This window comes from Barbus barbus (genome assembly GCF_936440315.1).
Source record: "Barbus barbus genome assembly, chromosome: 43".
Lineage (NCBI taxonomy): Eukaryota > Metazoa > Chordata > Actinopteri > Cypriniformes > Cyprinidae > Barbus > Barbus barbus.
The window spans coordinates 23,436,384-23,462,017 of NC_136721.1; the positions used below are offsets into that span (position 1 = coordinate 23,436,384).

The window sequence follows — 25,634 nt, forward strand, 5'->3', positions numbered from 1 at the left end:
GCAAAAAAAAAAAAAAAACTTTATTTCCTGTCTACAAAAAGTGCATCTGTACAAAAAGGTCCTCTTACACTTCTGTAAAACTGGTCACACAAAAGATAAAACTCAAGGAAAAAAGCCACAGGAGAGGGTTGATCTCTCAGTCTCCAGGTCTCTGGCTTGTGTACTTCAACTGTACAATTTCAGACTTAACTCTCATTCACAACTCAAACACATGACATTTTAGATTTGAAATTAAAATGTTAAACAACACTTCTGGTTCTGTTCTTAGCCTTCTTTAAAGCTTCCTCCAGAATAATAGTGACTATAATCAAAGTTACCTGAAAAAAGTCTGCTCAATCAAAAATAATCCAGTATGTTATCCAGTAATCCAGAATGTTAAAAGTCAGTATAAAACAACCAGTGAAACACAAACTACACTGCATTCATGCACAACACATTTACACACCGAATCCATCCCTGCAAAAACCTTTAAATCAATGTTACATTCAAATAAGTAACAAACTATACAGCCTCAAACACCAAAAAAAGGGTTATTTTTGAGCAAGTCCGACTGCTTTAGTAAGTGCAGTTATTGCATCAATATATATCTTTTGGAGATAAACACAAAGGTCCAAAACCTGTTGTATGGAACAAAACATTCATGCATAAAAGTTCTTTAAATGCTCATTCAGTGAGATTAGGTAAGCACTGCCATCAAACTAATTGTTACGCCAATACCTGAGAAAGAGACGTTTAACAACAACCCTTGTACATAGTGAGTTCTCAAAACATGGAGAAGAAGGACATGAGGAAGAAAAACCTCCTTTAATGCATTGCTGTGAAGCTTTAATGACATAAAAACAAGGATAATTAATTTATCTCCTGTGTCGTCTTGATGGTGAAGAACCACGGTGTTTTGAAGAGTATCTGGAAAAACGGCCAGTACTTCCAGAGTCGGCTTCATACGAATTGGCTCGGTTTGTGGAGTGGCGGGACTCCTGTAAGCCCCGCCCCTCTCTGTCCGGTCTGTGTTCTCTGATTGGCCGGTGCTCTGCAAAACGTGGGTCTGTGGGCCTGTCGCTCATCCGTGGATTATTAGGGCATTCCAAAGGTATTAGGCGGGGCATAGGTGCATTGCTCGTGTCATGTTGAGGGCGGGGTGTGAGGGCGGGGTCTGTTTCCACAGGTGAATGTGTAACAGGTGAGGTCACAGTGCTTGGATTTCCGATTGGGGGATAAGAGAGACTGCGGGTTGGCGGCTCTCGTTCTGGTTTAAGAATCTGCCTGGCATCCCTTTCAAAATCTTTTTGCATTGTTTTGATGATAGTTTTACGCAGCCTAGCGTCCTCAATCAGTGCTCCCCAATCACTTTGTTCCTGCAGAAATTAATTAAAACATCATTAAAAGCTCTTGGAAATACACAACAGCACCTCTTGCGGTGGGTCAAGACAAACAAGTGTATAAATGTGTACGTTACCCTGAGTGTGCGTATGTGTCCCAGTATGAAGAGACTAAATCTGGCTCTGGTGACGGTTACATTCATTCTCTGCCGATTTCCAACAAACCTTAGAAAATAAGAAGCAATGCAATATTACAACCAGAAACTTGAACATTTTAGTTGATTTATATTTAGGCTATGTACACTTACCCAATGGAGCCCATTTCACTGCTGGCTCTCACACAAGATACAATGATGCAGTCCATTTCTCTGCCCTGAAAGCCATCGACTGTATCGACATCAACCCTAAAACACAATTACACGTTATTCAACTGTACATACACCGTATACATGAACAAAGGTTTGGAATATTAGGATTTTGCAATGTTTTTTTTTTTTGTAAAGTCTTATGTTCACCAAGGGCGCATTTATTTGATGAAAACCACAGTAAAACAAATAGTGAAATATTAAAAAATGTTAAACAAATTAAGAGTTCTCTTTGTGAATTATAAAATGTAATTCATTCCTGCATTTTCAGCATCATATCCTTCAAAATCATTCTAACATGCTGATTTGCTGCTCATTTAACAATAATAGTTCTTATTACTATAAACTTTGCAAAGATAAAATTTATATTTTGTTTTAACACAATTTAATATTTTTGTAAACATGCTGATGTGACATTGAAGACCGGATTAATGGCTGCTGACAAATTGCATTACAGGAATTAGTTACAAAAACAGTTTTTATTTTGTTAAATTGTACTAACACCTAAATGAGCCCCAGAGACTGATCCCCAGTGAAGACCCCATCTCCAAGACAGCAATCGGGACAAAACCACAGGAACCACATGAGTCCTTTGCACAAAACTGCTGATTTTGCCTGGCCAGAGGAGAATGACACTATTTCCTCATCTAAATATTGTAAAGCTGATATAAAGCCACCCAGCTTTATAATCAAGCCGATGTAAAAGATGCTTTGACACAATTTGCATGGTTCAAAGCGCTATACAAATAATATTGACTAGACGAATTTTAATTATAAAATGTTAAATAAATGCGTTCATTACCAGTCTAGCGATGTGCGTTTGTTGAAATAGACCAGTTATGCTGAAAAAAACGTTTGTCTTTTCAAATCGTGTGTCATTACATTTGAGTTGGCTCGTGTGGTTTGTGTTTCACGCTTCAGAAATGTGACGTTATTTCAGGTAAGGGAGCATAGTGAGCTCTGATGCGCCCTAGTTTTTGCGGTGCATTGTGGGATTTTTTCCAGGGAGCGAATGTTCCAATGCACTCGAAGGATTTCGCGATTGAAAGCCTTTAAAATGGCCGACTCCCTGATCATTGCCCTGACTACTGAACAAGGGAGCTGATTGAGATGCACCCTAAATGTTTGACATGTAAGTGTATTATCAGATTATTTGAAAAAAAAAAAAAAAAAAAAAAAAATCATTGGTTCAAAAATAGAACCATAGATGCAAAAAGTACAACGCTGATTATTTCTTGTGGCAATCTGCAATAAAGTTGTTTTTAGAAGTTTCATTTTTGATGAAAGAAAAGCTTTTTAAGTAGAGTTGCACACTGAATACTCACTGAAGTTGCTTGTCGATGCCTGAACCCCTGATGGCTTCCAGTATGCGTCGTTTCTGGGCTTTGTAGGGCGTAATGACGCCCACTCGCACAGACTGCTTCTCGCCCAGCAGCTTCAACAGCAGCAAGACCAGCTTGACTTCCTTGTGATTGGAAAATGAACTGACCGACGGGGAAGACAATAAGTTAACTGTTCAGACATAAGCAGCAAAGTAAAGTCCAACATCCCACCCACATTCCTCCATTTCTTACTCTCTCTCCTTTTTCTCTATCCCATCCGTCACGTCGAACACTTTGTAGGGATTGAAGGGCCAGCTGAGGGAACAGCGTTTCTGAGCGGTCTCACTGAGGGAGAAAAAGGACACAAATCAAAAGTCCTTACTTATACTTGATGACCTTGGGTGCAAGTTTTATTTATTTTTTTGATTAATTACTAGCTTAAAACACTCAGGAGGAAAAAAAAAAAAAAAAAAACATTTAAATATATACACATTCTTCCTGATAAGTGGCATTGAGACATTTTTTGCACAATTGTGACTGTTAGAACAAGACCGTATTAACACTGAAGTCTCAGACAAAACATTTAAAAAAATTAAAAAAATAAAATAAAAACCACACGCAGCATTAGCATGAAGCCATTTCACAGAATGCAATGTTAAAATTCAAGGCCTAGTCACACCAAGAGAGAATATTTGCTCCATCTTTTCAATTAATCAGGGTTAGTTTAGTATCATTTATATGCCATTTTAGTTTTTGTTCGATGTGATGTTTATAATTTCAATTTTCATTTTTGTTTGTCACTTTAAGATTTTTCCCCATTTCAGTTTTAATTTAAATTTTAGTACTTCAACTTAAACGAAATGAAAACAAGAAAAGTTCCCAACTACTTTACAGGCTGCATAACAATATCACAGTTGGATTGTGACCGAAACTGCATTAAAAGTGCCAGAGACGCCCGCAAAAGAGTGAGTCTGCAGGATTTGTTTCGATCCATCCTGTAGCACACTTCACCTTTCATAAAAGCACATGAATAACTGAAACGCTTTTTCACATGGCTCATTGAATACACCCTTCATCTGCAATTTCAGTTGCATTTTCATTTTATTCTCAGTATGAATAGACCTTCACAGCAAAGTGGGAGTCAATCAGTGTCAGTGAAACATGTTTCTTGAGATCTGCAGACCATGGTTTAGTTTGCAGTTAGCAGCTCACTATGTTGAGCACTCACCACACGCACGGTCCTCTCAGTGACCTGAGGAGTCTTAATTCAGACTCGGTCATAGTTGTCTGCTCCTGATCGTACTGCCTGCACTGCCCCTGCCTACATATCATAAACAGGAGTCTGATAGCAGAACATGGTCTTCTCTCTCCCTCTCTACTCATACCACAAGTGTAAAGATTCCAAAACAAACAAGGAGCTGGGTGCGTACCAGTCATCCTTAAGAGCGCTGTTGTAGATGTACTTGGAGGGGAATTTACAGATGTCCGGGTGCATGCGGTACTGCACGCTGAGCAGGAGGATGGGAGAGAGTTGCGGGTTTGACTGATAAAGACTGTTGCATAACCTTGCCATAAGAGACTGGTCGTAGCCAAACTCCTTTGCTTTCTGTAAAAAAAAATAATAATAATAAAATAAAAAATAAAAATCAAATCATGCACAAAATGTGAAGAATTTAATGTCATTTAACCCTTATGCTGTTCTGAAAATCCATATTTGACCAGCCTACAAAAAAGAAAACTAATAAATAGGTTTATAAATCCCTCATTACAGAAATACAGATTAAATCCAATATTTCACAAAATGGCATTAAAATTATTTTTTTTAATTGCAGGCTGGTTATTTTTTGACCAGGAAAATTTGCATGCATGCTTGGGTTACCTGAGACACAACTGTTGGTGGAAGCTGGTTGGGATCACCGACAAGGATTACAGCAGGACTTCGGTACAGCATGGGAATCAAGGTCTCAGTTTCTTTAGCCTGACTAGCCTACAAAAGTGCAACGACAAACAAAGCGACTTTGAAATATGGCTGTTAGGAGTATTAGTGCATTTATAATATGATAATATAAACAATGTAGTTTTCTTTCATCGTGTTGTCTTCTGCACTAGCAGTAATAAGAGATTCTTTTGTATTCAACCAAATAACACCACATTTCACAATCACAAACTATAAGAGATTTTGGTACCTCATCTATGATGACGCAGCTAAATGGTTCATGTCCGAGACGACGGAAGGCATTCTCAAGGACAATACTTCCACTGGTGCTGAGCGTGCAGCAGATCACATGAGCATTTTGTAGCACAAGAGCTTGACTCTCCTGCCGCCTGCTGCGACACTTTTATATAAAAAAAAAAAAAAAAAAGGATTCAAGAGGTATGTTTGTGGGAGTATTGTAAGTATTGCGAAACAAGAATGTGAACAAATGTGACCGTTTACCTCTTTAATATGCCGACTCAATCCTTCTCTCTCTTTCAGAAGCTGCATCTTCTGCTCCATCAACTTCTTGAACTGTCAACAAATCCATGAAGTTAAAGAACTTCAACATAGCATTAAAACTAATCTAAATGTGATATCTTGTATGGAGGATGCATTACCTCTAAAGAATCCTTCTTGGGTTTTGCACATTGCTGGGAGAGATTTTCAATACTTTTGTCCAGTTGCTCCTTCCGCCTGTGTACGTCAGCTTCTACAGTTTGCTGGGCTCGCTCTACACAAAAACACCTTATACATTAACACCACATGCACATGCATTAACTCTTGAATTGTAAATGCACAAATTTCTCTCACGTGCTCTAGCTTTAGTCTGGTGGTCGAGACTGAAAGGTTTTAGTGACTTCGAGATGGTCCTTTCACTTCCCAATCGTACCAGGTTTATATCACCGCAGTTACCTGTACACAAAAGTGTTGTGAGACATGCTTTGTGACAAAAAAAAAAAAAGAAAGAAAAGCATGCATGCCATATACCAAGTTGTAAATGGGTGCGCAAGCTCACAACCTTGAGGTGCATTGATGTTTCGGCATTTCTCTTTAAAGATCAAAATGACTTTCTTCATCAGACTGTCGATGGCAGCGTTAGAGGGTGCACAGAGAAGAACTCGTGTCCGTCGAGACTTGGACTGAAGGTTCCCCGAAGGAGCAGCACTGTTAGTACCCTGACCAGATAACCACACACAAAACGCTCAGCTGCAGTTGCAGATTAAGGTGTCCTTGAGATCATCCACAGTAGGCAGGAATAAAGATACATTCAGACTTAAAAAAAAAAAATACCGAAGATAGTAGTTTGTACAACAGGCCACCAATTGTTTTACTCTTCCCGGTTCCTGGAGGACCATGAATAAGGAGAAATTTTGGGGTCTTCTGTGTTCTCTTTATCATGGCAAGACCACAAGCTATTGCTCTTGATTGGTCCCTGTTGAACTCCTGGAACGCAAAGAAAGAGAAAAATCGAGGGGAAGAGCAAGAGAAAGAACAAGCAAAAGAGTGAAGAAAAAAAAAAAAAAAAAAAAAAGGGACAAAATTATAACGTGAACAAAATCATGTTTGTCATTGGACTAACACATTCATCCCACAAAAGGTACTCTAGCCCAAACATGAACAAGAATAGTTGACTAGGACTGCATTTGTTCCCAAAAACATATACTATAAGTAGGTGAATTTGGAGAAAAATGCTTAAAGCTTTGCATTGCACTTTCGGTTTGCGCCCCTTATCTGACAAGCCCAGTTTCGTATCCTGGAACTCTCTGCTAAAGAAGTAATATTTAATTCAGGTGTATTAAAAAAAAAAAAAGGAGACATACAAAATGTGCAATGCCTTAAGTCCCTAGGATCAGGATTAGGAACCACTGCTTCAGATAAACCCAAACTCACTGGTGAATCCAGGTCTGGTGGGCTATCCAGAATGTGCGTGAAATAAGACACATGTGGAGCAAGAAGAGGACGCAACATTGGTTGATTCCGCAGCAAACACAGCGCACGTAACTCCCGGAATATGCTGATCAATGATCCAATGACTTCACAGAGCACAGGCTGGGAATTCACCGAAGATACATTACCACGTGTCTGAATCGTCAAGTTTAGAATTGGCCTGGAACCTGAGGGACAGAATAATGAGACTGTGGACATAAACATACACAATCCTTATTAATGACAGCACAAGACTCGCACCTGGACCTCTGTTGGACACACTGGACCAAGACACATAACCAAAATAAGGATGTGGTTCATGGAAATTAGGTTCATCGTGAGCATATGACCCAGTGTTGTCAGGCAACCAAATTAGCACAAGGTCGTCTTCTTTCGGGTACAGTTGTTTTACATCAGTTTCCGGAGAAATGTTTGCTACAAAGAAAATAAACTTTATGAAATGTTTGATGTCTGAAAGGATACTCCCCAACTGCAACAATTAAAGACTAACTATCAGAATACATTTTACTGAACATCAGAAGGTAAACTGCCAAATATGGCTGGACTTACCAGTGAAGCTGGCACTAGCTGTGCGATTGCTGTATTCTATACCCTGGACTGTTAGGTTAAGCTTGACTCTGCCCTCTTTGAGCCATTCACTCGCCATCTGTATAAATTGTGATTGGTTAACATTAACACTGGCGCTAAATATCCTATTATTATCCTTATAGAAGCAGGACAAAAACTAATTAAAGGGATAGTTCCCCCAAAAACGGAAATTCTGTCATTACTTACCCTCATGTCGTTCCAAAGTCATTTGTTTATCTTCGGTACACAAATTAAGATATTTGTTGAAATTCGAGAGCTTTCTGACCCTGCATAAACAGCAACGCAATGGACATGTTCAAGGCCCAGAAAGGTCATAAGAACATCTTTAAAATAGTCCATATGACATGAGTGGTTCAACATCAATTTTATGAAGCTACGAGAATACTTTGTTGAATGAAGTTATTAGCATATTTTCTTTGAGCGCAATTTCTTCTCTTCGGTGTCAGTCTTCAGTGCACGGTCATGAGAGCATCACAACGCATGCGTCTGGTGCTGCTGACGCAGGAGCCATCATTCTGATGTACAACACACATGCATGGGACGTGGTACTCTCGTGAACACGCGTCGAAGACTGACAACGAAGAGAAGAAAATGTTGAAAAGTCAGAATTTTATAAAGAATGAGAATAATTTTGTGTGCATAAAAACAAAAATAGAGGTTGAACAACTGATGCCACATGGACTATTTTAACAATGTCCTTACTACCTGTCTGGGCCTTGAATCTGTCAGTTGCGTTGCTGTCTATGCAGGGTCAGAAAGATGAACGAATGACTTGCTAGTTTGGAACAACATGAGGGTGAGTAATAATGACAATTTAAATTTTGGGGTGAAAAACCAACCCTTTAGATTGTATAAGATTCAGAAGTAAATTACATCCAAGTATCTAGGCATTACAGAAATAAGATGTAGTCCCACCTCTTCAAATGCATTAACTAGCAGCAGGGGGTACAAGGTGTTGAAGTACTCCAGGTAGCTAGGAAACTGAACTGGCACTTCCTTCAGCGGTAGTTGGCACAGATCATGTGGACTCCCAAATGCTTTGTAATTGTCAAGCATCCTATATTCCCATTTAAGGATTGCTTGGGTCAAGACTGAAAGGTCAAACGTCGGGCTTGGATCCATCGTGGGTACTGGTTTGCTAACTGGAGCCTCAGGTCTTTGGTATACCTTGTAAGATGGTGGCTCTGTGGTTGAGCTTATTGTAGAACTAGTGACCAACTTGGGAGCATGTGGAGCATGTTGTGAAGGAAGTGGCTTTGGGAGTTGTGGAGGATGGAGAGGTTGAAATGTTTTTGGAGGTGGCATTGCTGGGGGCAGTCGGGGAATCTTCGCTTTCGCAACATTCGCAGCAGGCTTAGGAGGAGGCTTAGCTCCTTTTTCCATTTCAAGGACAAGCGAGGCACTGCGGGAACTGGGGGTGTATATTTTTGTGGTAGAAGGTTTGGCCTTTTTCTGAGACAAAGGTGACATGCCAGGCTTCACAAACAAATGATCATCATTTCCACCAACAGGAGTCTGAATAGGTTTAGGTGTCAAGGATGGCCCTGGGATATCTGACTCACTATCTGTATCAATGTCCATGTCAATAGGATCTCTCTGGGTAAGAAAAAGTTCCTCACCATTTTCTTCTTCAACCTGCTCCATTTGAGAGCACAGTTCCATATCGGTGGGTTCCATCTGAGTGAGGAACATCCATTCTTCATCATCCTCCTGAATAGGTTTTTCTTTTTCCATGTTGACTTCAGCAGTCTCACTGGCTTGGAAGTACTTGGATTCTACTCTCTTATTTCCAGACTCATCACCTGTAGAACTGGTTTCTGATGCAGCCTTTTCATTATCCCGCTGATGGTCAGGATCTGGCTGAGGACAGGGAAAGATATCACCAGCCTCGCTGCTTGCAATTGTAGGTTTCGGTAAGTGCACTTCGCCCGGCTGATTGATCTTTGCTGGTTTGGGAGCCAATGTCGTGATGGCTCCTGTTGCAGGCCTCTGATGCTTCTCACGACTTTGCCTGAAAAACTGTATATCTTGTGATCCCAGAAGTTTCTTGTTGCCTTTTACGATACATTTCTGTGGAGAAGTCTTAGGGACTCGACGCACTCGCCTTATCTTCTGTTGTGGTTCCACCTGCACTTTCTGGCCATGGCACCTCAGTTTAGCAACACAATCTAGGGAGCGCTGAGAAAGTTCAAATGCTTTCCTTTCCTTCTTTTTTAATCCCAAACGCTCTACTGTTGATTCTGGCTCAGCAACCTTACGCACCTTCTTTGGGGGAACAATCGCAGGGGTGTCACGTGAACTAGGGGCAGAAAAATAAGGAGAGGAAACCGAGCTGCAGGATGGAGAGGAAGATGATACACCACATGAGGATGGAGAAGTTGAAGAGGAAGGTTCCTCTGCATCCTGAAATGTGGAGCTGCATTTCCAGGGGTGGCGCCTGATTTTTTGAGCAAGGGCATCAATTAGCAATGGCTTTTTAGGCTGTTTCTTATCAGATAGAGTTGTTTTTGTGCTTTTAACCGGTTTTGGTTTGGCAAATTTATCCCAGTTTTCTGCAGTACTGGATTCTTTGGAACCCACTGGCTCTTGTGGCTGCTGCTGTTCTCTGATCTTATCTTCTGCTTGCTGACAAGCCCTCTCAATGTCTTCATCTGGAATTAGTTCAGTTTCTGAACTTGATGGAGACGCTTCATGAGGAGCTTCATCCACCTGTGGTTTGAGTAGTTGGTCTGCTTTGGGCTTCTTCGCCAAGTCTGCCGCATCAAAATCTGAATTATCCCAGGCAGATGCAACATATTGCTGAGTCTCAAACTCAAAGACCTGTGATTCACTAAAATCATCATAATCACGACCGGGGCTCTCAGACAAGACACAATCTGGAGACCTCAGGATGTCATTTGGCCTTTCATCATTATCAGAATCATCAGAGATAACAATGGTACTGGACTCCATATTTTCCTTTGAGGTGCCCATGGACCTGTTACGAGTTTTTCCAACAGCACTACTGTCAACTTCTGAGTCACTAGATTCAACTTTGTGGATAGATTTTGTCAGACGAACCCGTTTGATATCAAGGGGTTCATCGTCATCATCCTCCTCAGCAGCTCCAAACCCACATTCCTCTTTAGCTGATTTTAAAGAATCCCTAGGATTTTGTTTGGCAATGGCTTTGATCTTTGACAAATTCTGGTTATTTAATCTGGACCGAATTTCCTGCACTTTTCCTAGATCTGGTTTAATGCGTTCCAACTGAACAACTGGTCTCGGCTGTGAAATTGACACAGGGTCAAGGGGTTCCTTCTTAGCCTTCATGATAACCTCAAGACCGCTGCAGACTTCGTCATCCAAGTTCCAATCTCTATAATTCCAAATTGGCTCCCCTTTAATAATACCAGGTTCATCTCCTACTCCGCTCAGACCTGCCTCCTGGTCCTCATGTTGTTGCTGATTTAGGGTTGGCACTGAATTTCTGGAAATAACAGTGTTTGTAGCTGCCTCCGCTGATGGTGCACATGGGGGTGGAACAGGTGGAGAAGCAGGTCTTTCTGGCATCGAACGGACAACTTTTAACAAACACTTCTGAAGCTCATCAGATTCAGAACGTGTTAGATTCCATCGTTTGTTTGTAACTCTACGCAACTGCTTGTTAAGCAAATTAAAAAAGTGGGTCGCGCTCGGGACAGATTTCCTTATCCCTTCTTTCAGCAGCAGTCGAATAAGTTTCATGCAGCCAGCAATTATGGCACCAATGCCTCCTCCAGATGCAGGCAGTCTTCCAACTATTCCAAAGTTATATGAGGTTGAACTGACTCCGTGAAACCCACCCATCCTGTCTGGTGGTCCATGCGTTTCATCTGATTGGATGATGCACAAGACAATCTCTCCCACCCACTTGAGGGCACAGCGAGAAAGTATTCCCATTCGTCCTTCAGTAGAGTGTAGCTCAACAATTTGAATGAGGATACGAGTGAAGAACTCGGTCACTTTATCGCACACACTTGTCTGCCCAGTTAGCATGTGCCGATTTTCTCGTATCTTATCACAAAGATAGTGGATGACTTCACTAATATAGGAAGCATTGAGCTCAGGAAGTTCCATTATGGAACGGACAAATGGAGTAAACCACAGAAAAGTGCTTCCGTATACACGCATGCTTTGGCCCATTTCAGAATCAAGCACGGTGACCAGGGACTGCATATCCTCATAGATCACATAGTTGCTGGAAATACCACTGTTGGACAACGAACCAGATGCCTACACGATGAACAGAAGGAAAAACCGTATTCAGCTTTTTCCTAACAAAGAGTTCAGGAAATGTTTCTTGCATAAAGAGAATGCGGTGTCAAAATAGAAATCTTACTTGTTTTGGTTTTTCTGAGGCATAGCAATCGTACACCATCTGACTGCAGGTCACCATATTGTCATATTCAGGTTCCACTTTAACCATCCCGCTGTGCATAAAATAAAAAAAAAAATGGACTTAACTTCTCACAAAACCCCACATTACTAAGCACGTTTCTGCCAACAAAAGTTCCAGACATGGCATTTCACTGCAGCCATTTAAGGTCCAAATGGCACTACTTGAACCATTTGCCTTTATTAAAAAGAAATTAAAAGGAACCGTTTTTGATGGTATGTTTTGAGCAAAACTTTGGTGATATTTTATAAAGGTCGATAAAGTATTGCAAAATGAAAGCGTTTCCATTAACCAATGTTATGGGACTAAAACTTAACTTTTTCCTCTCACGATAAGTCATAGCAATGGATTTTGGCTATATTTATTCAAAGGAGGCGTATGCGTGTATCTTTACAGAAGCAGTGCGGAGAGCAGTGTCAGAAACATGCGTGGCACGGATGAAATAAGCATTGACTAGAGTGGCCAGTGAATCAGCTTCAGTGGCCGTGTGCAGTGGAAATTGTCTAAGCATTAAGGGCAGGGAAAGCCCCTTATACTTGAGCGGCCATGTATATGAAGTGTTTCTTGGAGATTATAGTATACTGAAGAATGATCAAAAATGATATTTTACATACGGCATGTGACCAGTTAATGCGAAAAAAAAAACGTTTCCATTGCAGTTTTGCAAAATTTTCCTTGTTCGAATTGCCTGAAAAAACCACCTCAAGCGAGGGTAGAAACTTTTTGCGATATATGGGAGTTGACGCATTAGCAATTCGCAATTTTAATTTGAGCAAATTTGAAGGGTAATGGAAACACAGCTACTGTTAAGGTGCTGCATTTTGCAGCTATTATAGATGTAAATTGTTTACATCCAGGAGCAACGCATATGGAATGAAATCATTATACTTTGTCTTTTTTTGTTTGTTTGTTTTTAAATTAAGGATCTGTGGGAACAGTGCTAAATATTAGGCGTTTTCAAATGCTTTAGCTGTCATGGCTTCTGCCGTCCCTGTGAAAAATCCCTTCCATTGTCTTGGAGTTTTAATGCCAGAAGATGGATTGATTATCAGAAAGATAACATTTCACACGGCCATTTATACAGGTTTACAAAGCAAAAGTCAAATTGGCTGCAATTCAGCATGGCATCAATTATTTTCAATAGGTTGTTTGCACATGACGTCATTGCTGTGGCGCGAAATGCAGCTGGAGGGCAGGAAGTGTTTTTTTTCTCCAGAGGAATCTGTAGCAGAAACACAAGATGCCTGTGTTTTGCCTTGTTTATGAATGCTCAAATCGCTCAAAATCGAGAAAGCACAAGGAGCTTTTATCATGTACGAAAATGTGTTGTTCATAAGGGAGGAAAAGTCAAGAAATTAAAAGTAAAAGCTCTTTGTGCTATCTCCGTTTAACCCATTTGAGCATTCATAAACTATGCAAAACAGGCATTGAGTTTCTGCTACTGATTCCTATGGAGAAAAATCACTTCCTGCCCTCTAGCTGCATTTCGCGTGTCATCAGAATCATGTGATTGCAAAACAACCTACAAATTCAAGATTCTCTTACCCCATGGTTTTTTGCTGGATGTTTCTAATTTCCGCAACATAGCTGGCTGATCCAGTAATTGTCTGGAATGCTGTATTAGGGTCAACCTGACCCCAGATCTTAGAACCAAGTCGGTCCAGAATTACCATAAAACAGTGGAGGGCCGGCCAGAATGGGTCAGAAGCTGGGTTATCCTCTAAATAAAAAAAATAAAATAAAAAAAAGCAATGAAACTTAAGTGGACCACATTTAATCTATTGCATCTCATCACGACATACCATTTTCCAACCCATCCATTGTGTTGAGTATGCAAAGTGGGATGTTAAACTTTCCCATGAACAGAGAGTCCATTGCCTCCGCACTGAGCTGCGTAAGTAACATACAGATACCTGAAGGGCACAAAAGAGCATAACTTCAAAAGTTGACATCACACTCACCAAGAGATGAACAATGAGAACCATTAGCCAATTCCAGGTCAACCTGACACCACATCCTATTCAAGTGCTATAGAACTCTTGAAGTTTCCAGATTAACGTGCACCCGAATAGGGCACTCTGCAACACTTATTTTACAGTAGGTAGACACTCGAGCAATCCATCAAGCCCCCTGAATTTCTGATCTTATTCCTTTCTTTCAAAGATCCAATTTCTATATTAACTCTTTCCCTGCCATTGATTGAATTTTTTTTAAATCCATGTTTTCACTGGTAGGGGTGCCATGATTACAGGCCTGTGCAAACTTTGGGGTGTCAGAAAAAAAGATGGCAGGAAAAGAGTTAACTGCAGGATGGTGAAATCTTTGGTCACAAGTGGAGGAACAGAAACTTAACAGCAGGAATGACTCCTGTCTAGCGTAACAAGAGTAACAAACCAAAATATCTAAAATTGTACAAGTTTAGTAACAAAAGGAACGAGCATCATAAAAAGAGGATTGAGAAAACTAATAAACAGACCTAGCCAGTAGTTCTTCTTATTTCGTGAATCATAGAGGTGAGAGGGGAGCATTTTTATGACGCCCCCTGCATAAGACTCTTGAATCAAATCTGTAGAGTCCGAAGATACTCCAAGATTAATGACACGAAACATGCAGGAGAAAATCTCTTGAAGGTCATAGTAGGCGTCCCTATCCACACTCTTCATGGTCTTTGCTGTATCGATTGCCCAGCGGCGCACCTGGAGAGGAAAGGTGGAGTAACAGCAAGATTACCAAAAGAGGACCAGCCTAACACGATATGGCTTTTTGACGGAATTACCTGTTCGTTGGGATGAACAAGAAGCAGATATATTCCTTGATACTTCTCGAACACAGTCAAAGACTGCTTCATATCTTGCAACTTACACAAGGCTTTTACAACCAAGTCACCTGTTGAGAAAGAAAATGTAGAAAAAGCACTAAAAATCACACTGATGTTATTATAATTGTGGCAATCTGACAAATATATTTGTATGACAGCCAAAAATATATAATTAAGCACCATCTGCATTGGATGTTTGTATCACCCTGTCAGGGTTTATTTTTAAAATAACGACTAGCTGACTCTACATTTTCAACATTGTCATTTGACTTTGATTGCCGTGTATTTCTACTGTTGACTTAATTTTTGTTGACCACTACAATTTCCCTTGAGTGATAAATGTTGATTATGGAATAAATGGTGAACCACAAGGCTAGCTCTTTGACACCTTTATTACCAAAAGGATTAGGAATAGAACAGAAGAAAATATAAAAGAACTAGACAAAGCAGAGATGCCAGCTGACCATGTGAATTGGCCTCTTTCCAAGCTTCCATTCTCATACGTTATCAGTCACTATCCAAGCATATAGCTCAGGCTTTTCTACATGTTACTCCCTTTGCTTTCCAGAATTATTTATTAGCCCTCTTGATTCTTATTTTAGTGGGATTTTACCCACTGGTTTGTTTCTAAAGATAACTTATTTAACCCTCTCCAGGTGCCCAGAGGCATATATTACACATGAGCTATCGAGATTAATAATCTTTTGCATGCAGTGTACACATTACTCATTTCTGCACCCTTCTCATTCACGTAGGCCTTTAAAATGCATCCGACTCTCACGATAGCAAAGCATCTTCTAAAAGGTCTTCTATAAGATATTTTTATCCATTTCATTCAATAACCTTCCAGTTTTCAGATTTCTAACCACCCACTACACCACATGGAATTAACTGGATATGAGAATGTGACTTACACAGATCACGGTAGCAAAGCAAGTACGGATACTTCAGAACTTCAAACAGCGGGAAACGGAGACGGTCGTGGAACTCTGCAGGTGAGATCTTTGACACTGGCTCCTCGTGATCATCTTCGATAATAAAGATATCATCCTCCTCCAGCTCCTTGTCCAGAGCAGTTCCCAACAAACGCATGAGTCGAGCCTTCTCCATTTCCCACAAACACTGCAAGAAAGCACAAATTAATGTCTGGACACATGCAAGATCAAAGAACACAACATTTATGCATTAGCAGATGCTTTTAACCAACATGAATTACAAGAACAAAAGCAATTAGTCAGTCAAAAAGCCAACAATCTTCATAAACAAATGGCAGATATATTAGACAACTAGATTAGGAAGCTAGAAAAGAGATGTGCAGAGAAGAAACATGGTGAAAACACCAAGGTCTTCTGTTCTTCAGAAAATGCATAAGCTGAACTTATTCCACTTCCATAACTATTTGTTAAATGCACTTTAGACCTTTCTGCAGCATACACTTAAGCATTTCAGATCAAGCACATATGACATGGATTTCTTTGCAAGTTTGTTGTGATTAGAACAACTTTGAAGTCTAGAAGTGCCTCAGCCATTTAGTGTACGAGGCCCAATTTTTCCCTCTTTAACCATGTACAAACTCAGCAAAATGTATGATGCCTATTAGGGATGGGACAAAAAAAAAAAAAAAAAATTTCATTTCACTAATCGCAATTTATTTATTATTTACAATTTTAAAATAGATTTTTATTTTTTTTTTCCCCAGAAGGACGAGGTTATGCTCCTCTCTTCGGGACACATGAGCACTGAGCGCCCGGTGATCGCGTGGAGCTCACATCTCCGAAATCGGCAAAGTACATTTTCAAATAGGCGCCGTTTTTATAAATAAACCACAGATTTTAGTTTTAAACAACTACATTCTGGGCTGAAATACACGCGTCCAGTGTAGGCAGACTTTACCTGTTGCGTTGCGGCGCGGAGATACGGCGTTACTCACCGATCGAGAAAAAACAAAGCAACCTCGGCCTCCGATCGCAGGCCTTCCGCTCTGAGTTCTCTCCAGCAACTGGAAAGCTGATCCGATTTTACACAGGTCCTATTTCTTGCCTTATCGTTCCGCAGTAGTTTTCCTCTGTTTTTTATCTGCCATCTTTGTCGCTCGGCTGTTCACTGAACGCTCTCTCCTCTAGATCACGAGTAGACACGCCCCTTACTGCTGATTGGCTACACGTTTGTTTTGGTACTCTGCCCCGAATCAGTTTTCTAAAACGTTTTTGAAAAATTGCATACCCTGCCTTTAATGTTTTTCTGATGCAAGACTTATTTTAAGAGACGTATATGAAAGCGGTTGGCACTTCTGTCAGATGCAGTTTAAGTAAAGTGTGCCTGAGAAAAACGATTCAGTATCTGCGGTCAGATGAGACGTTAAAAAAAAAAAAAGTCTAAATAAGTCTAATAAAAAGTCTCTCACCTCAGACAAACGAACCATCCTGTCCTGCCAGATTTTATACCGTGCTTCACTAAAGCGCAGAAACTACGAGCATGCAACGCGTGAAATAAAAGTACAGTACCGACAAATCACATAACTGTACTTCGTGTGTTAGCTGGGAAGGATTTGCATGAAGGTATGATATTCATTCTATTTGGGAGCAGTTTCCACATTTCATTAACAGTTCACGTTAGTATTGTATATTCACCATGGTAACTGTTTCCATAACCCAAAAATACCACTTTTCACTTTGTGTCAAAAACTAGTTTGGCACTGCTATTTAATAGCCTTACCTTTGCCATTTATTCAGTATTAATCATTCTTAACAGCCTTAATTTTTGTGAAATAAATTTGCTTTATAAAATATGGTAAGTGGGTCACGGCTTATACATTTCATTTAGTCCAGTATTTAAAATAAAAGCTTTCAAGTTAAAGTTTGATGTTAAAGAGAGCCTTCACTTATTTTATTAATGGAACTAGTTTGATGGGCACTTTATTTCAAAAAGTATTTTTCTATTGGACTTTTTGTGGCTGTTTGTTTGTTTAAAAATCTTCTACATGCAGTATGTAGTATGAGTTAAGGCTGCTCTGTGCCTGCTCAAAATTCTGTGTAAGAACAGACAAATATGCCTGCTCTCACACCTCAGTAAGAAAGAATCGAGCTGTAATTGCTGTGCAAGTGCATTTATACCTCCTCCGAGCTATATTAAACAGTTTGTGTACAGACAGCTAAATGAAAGCACTTCTGTTAAACCTTAACAGTGTGACTTTGGAAGGCTTTTGCTCAGAATGTTTTTGTACCTTGTGCAGATCAGGGACCTCGTCTCTAGCTCGATGGTACTCCACCACACACTCCAGACAGCAGCTGAGGTCTTCATTCAGAAAGTCCATCTCTCTCTCAGACAACTGTCCTGAACCGTAGCGACGCAGTATGGCAACTATCGCCTTGTCATCCTCCAGGGAGGTGGTGCACCACAGACACTTCTCCATCACGATCACCTGTGCACACAGATACGGACAGCTTAATAAAACACATTCTTAAAGCCTCCATGTGTTTCTACAGCACTTCTCTCTTCATTCTCCAAAATGCCTTCAAGCTTCTTTCTAGCAGCTTAACACTCATGTTGATTACACAAATACAATATATTCTTGATCGTGGATTTCAAAAATAAGTGGATTAAAAAGGGACACGTCACCCCAAAAAAAGCCATCATTTACTCACCATCAAGTTGTTCCAAACCTGTACGAGTTTCTTTCTTCTAGTGAACACAAAAGATGATATTGGCAAGCAAACATTGGTTAGCAAACAGTAGCTGGTAGCCATTTACTTCCATAGTGTGTGGATACCTGCTGCGATTCTTCAAAACACAGTATCCTCTTTGTCCTCCACATAGGAAACTCTCATACATGTTTGGAACGGTTGTCAGAGTCAATTCATTTTTAGAGTGAACTCTCTTTGCATGCACAGTCATAATCAAGACTGTTCTTAAAGAGAATGACAAGACTTCAGCAAAGAAGAATAGTGGGCAAAAACAAAAGTAAATGACAGGGACTGTCAGACACCAGGAAGGATTGTTCCTAAATAGAACAGAGATACTGAAACCTAAATGTTCACCATAAATACCCTGTTTATATAGTATAATTTTGATTTACAGTATATTTTGGTGGAAGCACTATGAACAGACAACAAGTTTGGCACCATAACTGAGAAACTGGTGTAAACACAGACATGTACCAGCCTCTCCACTGTATGAGCATTAACAAAAAAATAAGAGGATGGGGAAAGTGATTATTGTAGTTAGAGACTAAGTATGATCAGGGAAGAAAGAGGAACACCTGTGATTGAGGTCAATGGTTTTGAAATGTATAAAATAGAGCTGCAGCTTGTTTGATGTTCGTCAGGAATCTCAGCTTTGTCTTGACCAATAAAGTCTGATTTCTATGACAAAGTGAGATTTTCTACAACATTTTCACAAATGCTAACTATAGAGAAATGCACAAAGCCAACATCCATGAAAGAGCTGCAAATGTTAAAATGTTAATCAGGTACACAAGTGCCAAAATTGCCTAAAAGATGGTATCATTATAAAACATGGACGGTTGGAGCACAAAGATGAACTTCAACATCCTGGCCAAACAAATCACCCAACACTCAAAAAAATAATTCATTGGATGAACTCAATTTAATTGGCAGGATTTCCATCCAATAAATAGGTGTAGCCCCAACTCATAAAAAACAAATTCATGCAATGAAATGTAATGGAGTTGGACCAACATTGGATCAAATATAGTTTAAATAAAATTGATACAAAGTAGTGATTTTTTTTTTTTATGCTTGAACTCAAACATTTAACTGGAAAATTAATTCAGGCAGACATCCTTCTAGACAAAAAAATAAATAAAAATAAAAATAAACTTAATTTACTTAACTTTAGGTATTAGCCAACTCGTTAGACATGGTATAAGATGGGATTGTCACATCCATAGCATGCCCATTGGTTTTTTTTTTGTTTTTATTAAAACAACTTTGCTTCATGTTAGCAGGTCCTCAACCAAAGCACATGTGCTACACTTTACCACAACGGTAACCCCCAAAACACTGACATACCAGAAACTCTTAAATACAAACATAAAAGGAGCATTAAACATTAACAAGTCTCCCAATTTTACCATCTAAATAAAACATGCCTACAATAACATTTCATTTCAAGATTTACTCTCCTTATCCAGCCCTGTGCAAAGCATGATGGGAAGGGGACAATCCACTTCCTAGTTACACAAGTAAAATCGTTCATGTTCTTTCAAAATGAGAATATGGAGTTAAGCCAAAAGAACTGTTTCAAGTCAGTTTAACAACGCAATTGTATAAATGGGAAACCTAACATAACTGTGTTCAGTTTATTTAATAAAATCATTTTCATTTAACAGTGTTGGAGAATCATTTTTTGAGTGACCTTGAATATTATAACACCACTGTGGGCAGTTTTGGGGAGTGAGAGGAAGACTCCTCCAGCACTTCAGAAGAAAACTGGCACAGGTTTTGATAGATAACATTCAGCTGGAGAAATAATGAAGTTGCATGACTATTCTAAGGTGCTTGGAAGTTGTATTAAAAGGCAAATATTGCCCATTTCCCAGGTGCTGACATTTTTTGTCTTTGCCCAACCCTTGTAGATACCTTCTTGAGTATTTGTGATTAGTTTATGTTCTGATTAATTAACATACTCTTTGCTCTTCAGTGTTTGTACTGTTTTTGTTTTTCCTGTTTTTTGTTACTCAAATACGATCAGTTTTACCAGGCATGACCTGCTGAACATTCGGCAGAACACACCACAAAGTCTTTTACAGGATTTTGACTATTCAGACGTTTTGCTGGACATTGTAGTTGGCGGAGCCGTAGCTCTGGTCAAACGCTTTAGGAGCACACGCAGACGGGGGAAGCGAGCCGGCACGCTTGTGAAGCTCAGACAGCGCGGACTTCGAATGCCGTTGCCTAGCATCCATCTGGCGAATCTCTGCTTTCTACCCAACAAAACGGACGAACTCCTTCTGCTCTCCCGGACAAACAAGGATTTTTCTAACTCTGCTGCTCTGTGTTTCATGGAAACCTGGCTAAATGGCGACATTCCGGATAGCGTGCTCCATCTGGCTAACTTCCAGCTGATCAGAGCAGATCGGGACACGGAATCAAAAGGGAAAAATCGCGCGGCGGCGGAACGTGCTTTTACATCAATGAGAGGTGGTGTACAAATGTAACTGTTAAAGAAGATGTGCTGTTCAGATCTATAAACGCTATTCATTAAATGCAAGCCATTCTATTCGCCGCGGGAGTTCTGCTCGTTCATTTTCATGAGTGTCTACATTCCACCGCAAGCGCACGTGAGCTCAGATTTACAGAAACTCGCTGATCTGATCACAGACACAGAACACCACCACCAAGACTCTGCTTTAATCATTCTCTGGGACTTTAAAGCAAATCTCTCCAGCAAACTGCCAAAATACAGACAGCACATCACATGTCCCACCAGAGACAGTAATATATTGGATCACTGTTACACAACAATAAAGGACGCAGATCACGGTTCCACGAGCAACTTTAGGACTCTCTGATCACCGTTTGGTTAATCTTATTCCGACCTACAGGCAGAAACTTAAATCTGCAAAACCTGTATTAACATCTGTTAAAAGATGGACTAATGAAACCGAGCGGGATTTACAAGCCTGTTTCTCTCTCACTGATTGGATTGTTTTTGAAGCTGCTGCCATCGATCTGGACGAGCTCAAAGAGACTATAACATCTTATATCAGTTTCTGTGAGGATATATGCATTCCTACCAGGACTCATTTAACCTACAACAATGACAAACCATGGTTCACTGCAAAATTCAGACAGCTCCGTCAGGCCATAAAGTCTTGTATAAACAGGCCAAATACACACTGGAAAAGGAGATCAGAGTGGCAGAGAATTTGTTCCTTAGCTTGTCAGAATAATTCCTGTGATCCTGCTTCAGTGTGGAAAGGCATGAAAGATATAACCAGTTACAAGTCACCATCCCCCAGCGCTCTGGAGAATCAACAGCTAGCAGATGACTTGAACGAGTTTTATTGCCGGTTTAAAAAACAAAAAAACCCACACCCGCCCTGAACACCTCTCCACGCAGCCAGTCACACCTCCAGCAACCCCCCTCTCCCCCACACCTACAATTCAGATAAGCGAAGATGATGTGGGCCAGGTCTTCAGGAAGAACAAAAGGAGGAAAGCACCAGGCCCAGACGGTGTGTCACCAGCCTACCTAAAAACCTGTGCTGACCAGCTGGCCCCCCCATCTTCACACAGATCACTGGAGCTGTGCGAAATCCCCTCATGCTTCAAACGCTCCACCATCATCCCCGTCCCAAAGAAACCCAAAATTACTGGACTTCATGACTACAGACCCGTGGATCGAACATCTGTGGCCATGAAATCATTTGAAAGACTTTCAAATGGTTTTGGCTTATCTGAAGGACATCACTGGACCCCCTCCAGTTTGCCTACAGAGCAAACAGGTCTGTGGATGATGCACTCAATATGGGACTGCACTTTATCCTGCAGCATCTGGACAGACCAGGGACTTGTGGGGATCCGGTGTGTGGATTTCAGATCCGCTTTTAACACCATCACAGATACCCTTCAGAATAAACTGAGACAGCTCTCCGTCCCCACCTCTGTCTGTCAGTGGATCAACAGCTTCCTGACAAACAGACAGCAGTTAGTAAAGCTTGTTAAATTCACATCCAACACCCGCACCATCAGCACTGGAGCTCCTAAGGGCTGCGTTCTCTCCCCACTGCTCTTCTCCCGCTACACCAACGACTGCACATCTAAAGACCCCTCTGTCAAGCTCCTGAAGTTTGCAGACGACACCACACTGATCAGCCTCATTCAGGTTGGTGACGAGTCTGCTCACAGACAGGAGGTCAAGGAGCTGGCTGTATGGTGCAATCTTAACGACCTGGGCCCGTATTACTAAAGATTCTAAGAATCCTTTTGGGGGCTCCTAATTTATCTTAATTTCTAACTAGGAGTCTTAGCTTAAAAGTGATTCAGGACCAATCTGAGAGCAACTCTGAGCGAGGAAAAGAAAAACTTTTATCTTAGTGAGGAGGCGGGGCTGACACATTGACTCGTCAAAAAGGCCCAGTAGAGGTTGTACTTCCTTTGTCAGCTGAAGAAGTTCAACCAGCCACAGGAGCTGCTGAAACAGTTCTACTCTACATCATTGAATCAATCCTCTGCACGTCAATAACTGTCTGGTTCAGCTCTGCTACCAAATCTGACCTCAGAAGACTATGGCGGGTAGTCCGGACTGCTGAGCGAATCATTGGTACAGCCCACCCCAAGAACTGTACTCATCCAGAGTGAGCAAAAGGGCTGGTAAAATCATTCTGGACCCCTCACATCCAGCACACTCCCTCTTTGAACTGTTACCGTCTGGTCGACGCTACAGAGCTCTGAGCACCAGAACGACCAGACACAGAAACAGTTTCTTCCCTCAGGCAATCCATCTCATGAACACTTGACAATAAACGCGGAACCCACAACTTGTTACTAAAGCCCCCTGTGAAGCCCATGATGTGCACATCGTCAATTGATCTCAGAATTGTTCAAGTATTTAACTTTTTTGGAACTACAAAAGTTGTGTTGTCCTTTGGTGCGACACCCCTAAATTATATTTAAATCAAAAACTGCATGTTAAACTACATAATCATGGAAAATTATGCAAATGAGTCTTGCTAACTACTAATGACAGGTTAGCTTTGTATAGCAAGGTCATTAATTTAGGCTGAAATATCCTAAGGTGTAACGCCTGTACGGTCACACCACAGGACAAAGATGTCACATCAGAGAACAAGGTCTCTTTAAAAAGCATTTTAAATAATTAAGATTTGTTTAACTCCTTTTTAGATCATTTTCTGTGTTCTTAAATGTGTCAGCCACACCACATGGAAACATTTTCTATGCTTTAATTTGAATGAAAACATCATATCCTTGTGGTGCAGCTGACACAGAACAGCGTACGCCATTTGAGTCCAGCAGATATTCTCCAAAATGGCACTACGCTGATGCAGAGGAGACGAATTGAATAAAGTCGTTAATTTAATTTCTTTGCATACAAAAAGTATTCTCGTCGCTTCATAACAATCAGATTGAACCACTGATGGCAAATTTTGGACTATGGACTATTTTGACAATGTTTTTCATACTTTTCTGGGCCTTTACGGTGTTATTTACTTGGCAGTCAATGGGACAGTCACAAGCCTCCCAGTTTTAATCAAAAATATTTTAGCTTTGTCTTCGGAACACAATTTTTTACAGGTTTGGAACGACATTGGGGTAAGTGATTAATGACAATTTTCATTTTGGGATGGAGTAACCCTTTAAAAAGAGCAGCCACAATTTAAAAAATTTCATTCGAATATAGTTTGAATATCAATCATATTTAGCTGTGCCGCACATGCAGCGGGGGGCTAGAAGAGTTTCAGTAACACACTGATTGACTAAGAGACCGAACTTTGTTGATAAATTATTTTTGTTGTTTAAAATACATGTTGATATTGTTTGTATCAAAATTAAAACTCTTTCTCCTTTGACATGTTCAATATTAAATAGAAATAATTTAATAACTAATACACACGTGCACACAGACAGAGAAAGAAAGAAAGTAGTGAGTTATAATCCAATACACACCCTCAAAATCAAAAGTATAGCTAGGAAAAACAGCAAAAATAATTAAATCAAAGTTAACATGCTTTTACACTCTAACCATGAGGGCAGTTGTGGCCTAATGATTAGATTTGGTAATCTGAAGGTTGCAGGCTGGTGGAATTTTGCAACCCAAAGGTCACGGGTTCAAGTCTCAGTACCGGAAGGAAATGTGGGGGAGTGAATGAACAGTGCTGAATACCACGACTGAGGCATCCTGCAGCACATGAGCAGGGCACCAAACACCTAATTGCTCCTCGGGGAACGCAGCAAATGGCTGCCCACTGCTCCATATGCGAGTGAGTGAGTGTGTGTGAGAGACAGAGAGAGTGAGAGAGAGTTCAATACAGCCAGAAGAGAAGACAAGTGTTCCCACACAGTGGAAATCTGTGGCTAAAAAGTACACAAACCAAGGTCAAGAATATGCCTGTTCTGCAGCCTCCATTGTATGTCTGTACAAAGATTACATTATGCATACAGCATAACAAGGGTGTATAAATTATCATAGTGTTCAGCTGCAAGTGCATAGTTTTACATAAACCTCTTATTTTTTTAAAAGAGCAACTATTTCTAATAGTCTGATCAGTGGCTAATCCTTTATTTGAATTATATGAACAGAAGAAACGAAACTTATCAGACTCCACCTCTGATTTACACAAACTAGAGCCATCAAGAGCAGACAGCCACTCACTGACCAAACATAATAATAGCATTTAATTCACACAAATGCTTCTATGGTCCACTATCAAGAAAGTATAAGCTGAACTACATCAGAGAGCTGCCAAATGTCTACTAAAAACAGAAGGTGGATAAAACAGAGCATTTACTTTTTAACTCAAGGCCTCGCAAAGCCATAAACACTGAGGTCCCTGCAGGAGGAAGAGTGAACTTCATTTGCGAGCCACAAAAGTCAAATGTAAACAAAAACAACAAACGAGTTACCCGCAAAGCTCCGGTGGAGGAAAGTTTGAGTCTGTCAGCGCTGCTTCATCTAATTTCCACTCTGACACGGTTGTAAATACCTTAAGTCCACTCAACAGTGTGTTTTACATGGTGTCTTTCTCTCGGTCTTGTGCTCGACTCTGCTCTCCGAGTCGCGCTGCGGTGACGTAACGCTGGGGGCGGGTCTATCCATTGCGCCTGCGCAGCACCAGAGCGCGGGAGCGGCGAAATATAAAGGGCTTGAGGAAGACACGTGGTTAAAGCTGCGCAATA

The 25,634-nt window shown here is 40.5% G+C and overlaps 1 protein-coding gene across 1 annotated transcript; it reads right to left on the reverse strand.

The window, feature by feature from the left end:
• LOC306862572 (putative helicase senataxin) lies at positions 1-25,530 on the reverse strand. The gene is made up of 25 exons (XM_079405458.1): positions 25,362-25,530; positions 17,978-18,175; positions 15,669-15,876; positions 14,713-14,822; positions 14,413-14,632; positions 13,739-13,849; positions 13,482-13,656; positions 11,880-11,970; positions 8,435-11,773; positions 7,481-7,577; positions 7,172-7,345; positions 6,875-7,098; positions 6,275-6,427; positions 6,003-6,159; positions 5,795-5,896; positions 5,602-5,714; positions 5,444-5,515; positions 5,193-5,342; positions 4,886-4,993; positions 4,437-4,612; positions 3,259-3,351; positions 3,010-3,168; positions 1,628-1,723; positions 1,457-1,544; positions 1-1,355 (listed from the first exon to the last, which is right to left on the reverse strand). The coding sequence occupies exons 2-25, from the start codon at positions 18,164-18,166 to the stop codon at positions 855-857; spliced, it is 6,906 nt and encodes a 2,301-aa protein (XP_079261584.1). The 5' UTR covers positions 18,167-18,175; positions 25,362-25,530; the 3' UTR covers positions 1-854.
• Between the last annotated feature and the right edge of the window lie 104 nt (positions 25,531-25,634).

Bases quoted from the DNA above. Each gene is read 5' to 3' on its own strand.
- LOC306862572 (XM_079405458.1), bottom strand. From the start codon at position 18,166: ATGGAGAAGTGTCTGTGGTGCACCACCTCCCTGGAGGATGACAAGGCG. The intron at 11,774-11,879 runs GTAAGATTTCTA...TTCATCGTGTAG, and splicing joins CCTCAGAAAAACCAAAACAA to GCATCTGGTTCGTTGTCCAA. The intron at 5,715-5,794 runs GTGAGAGAAATT...GTTTTTGTGTAG, and splicing joins CCAGACTAAAGCTAGAGCAC to AGCGAGCCCAGCAAACTGTA.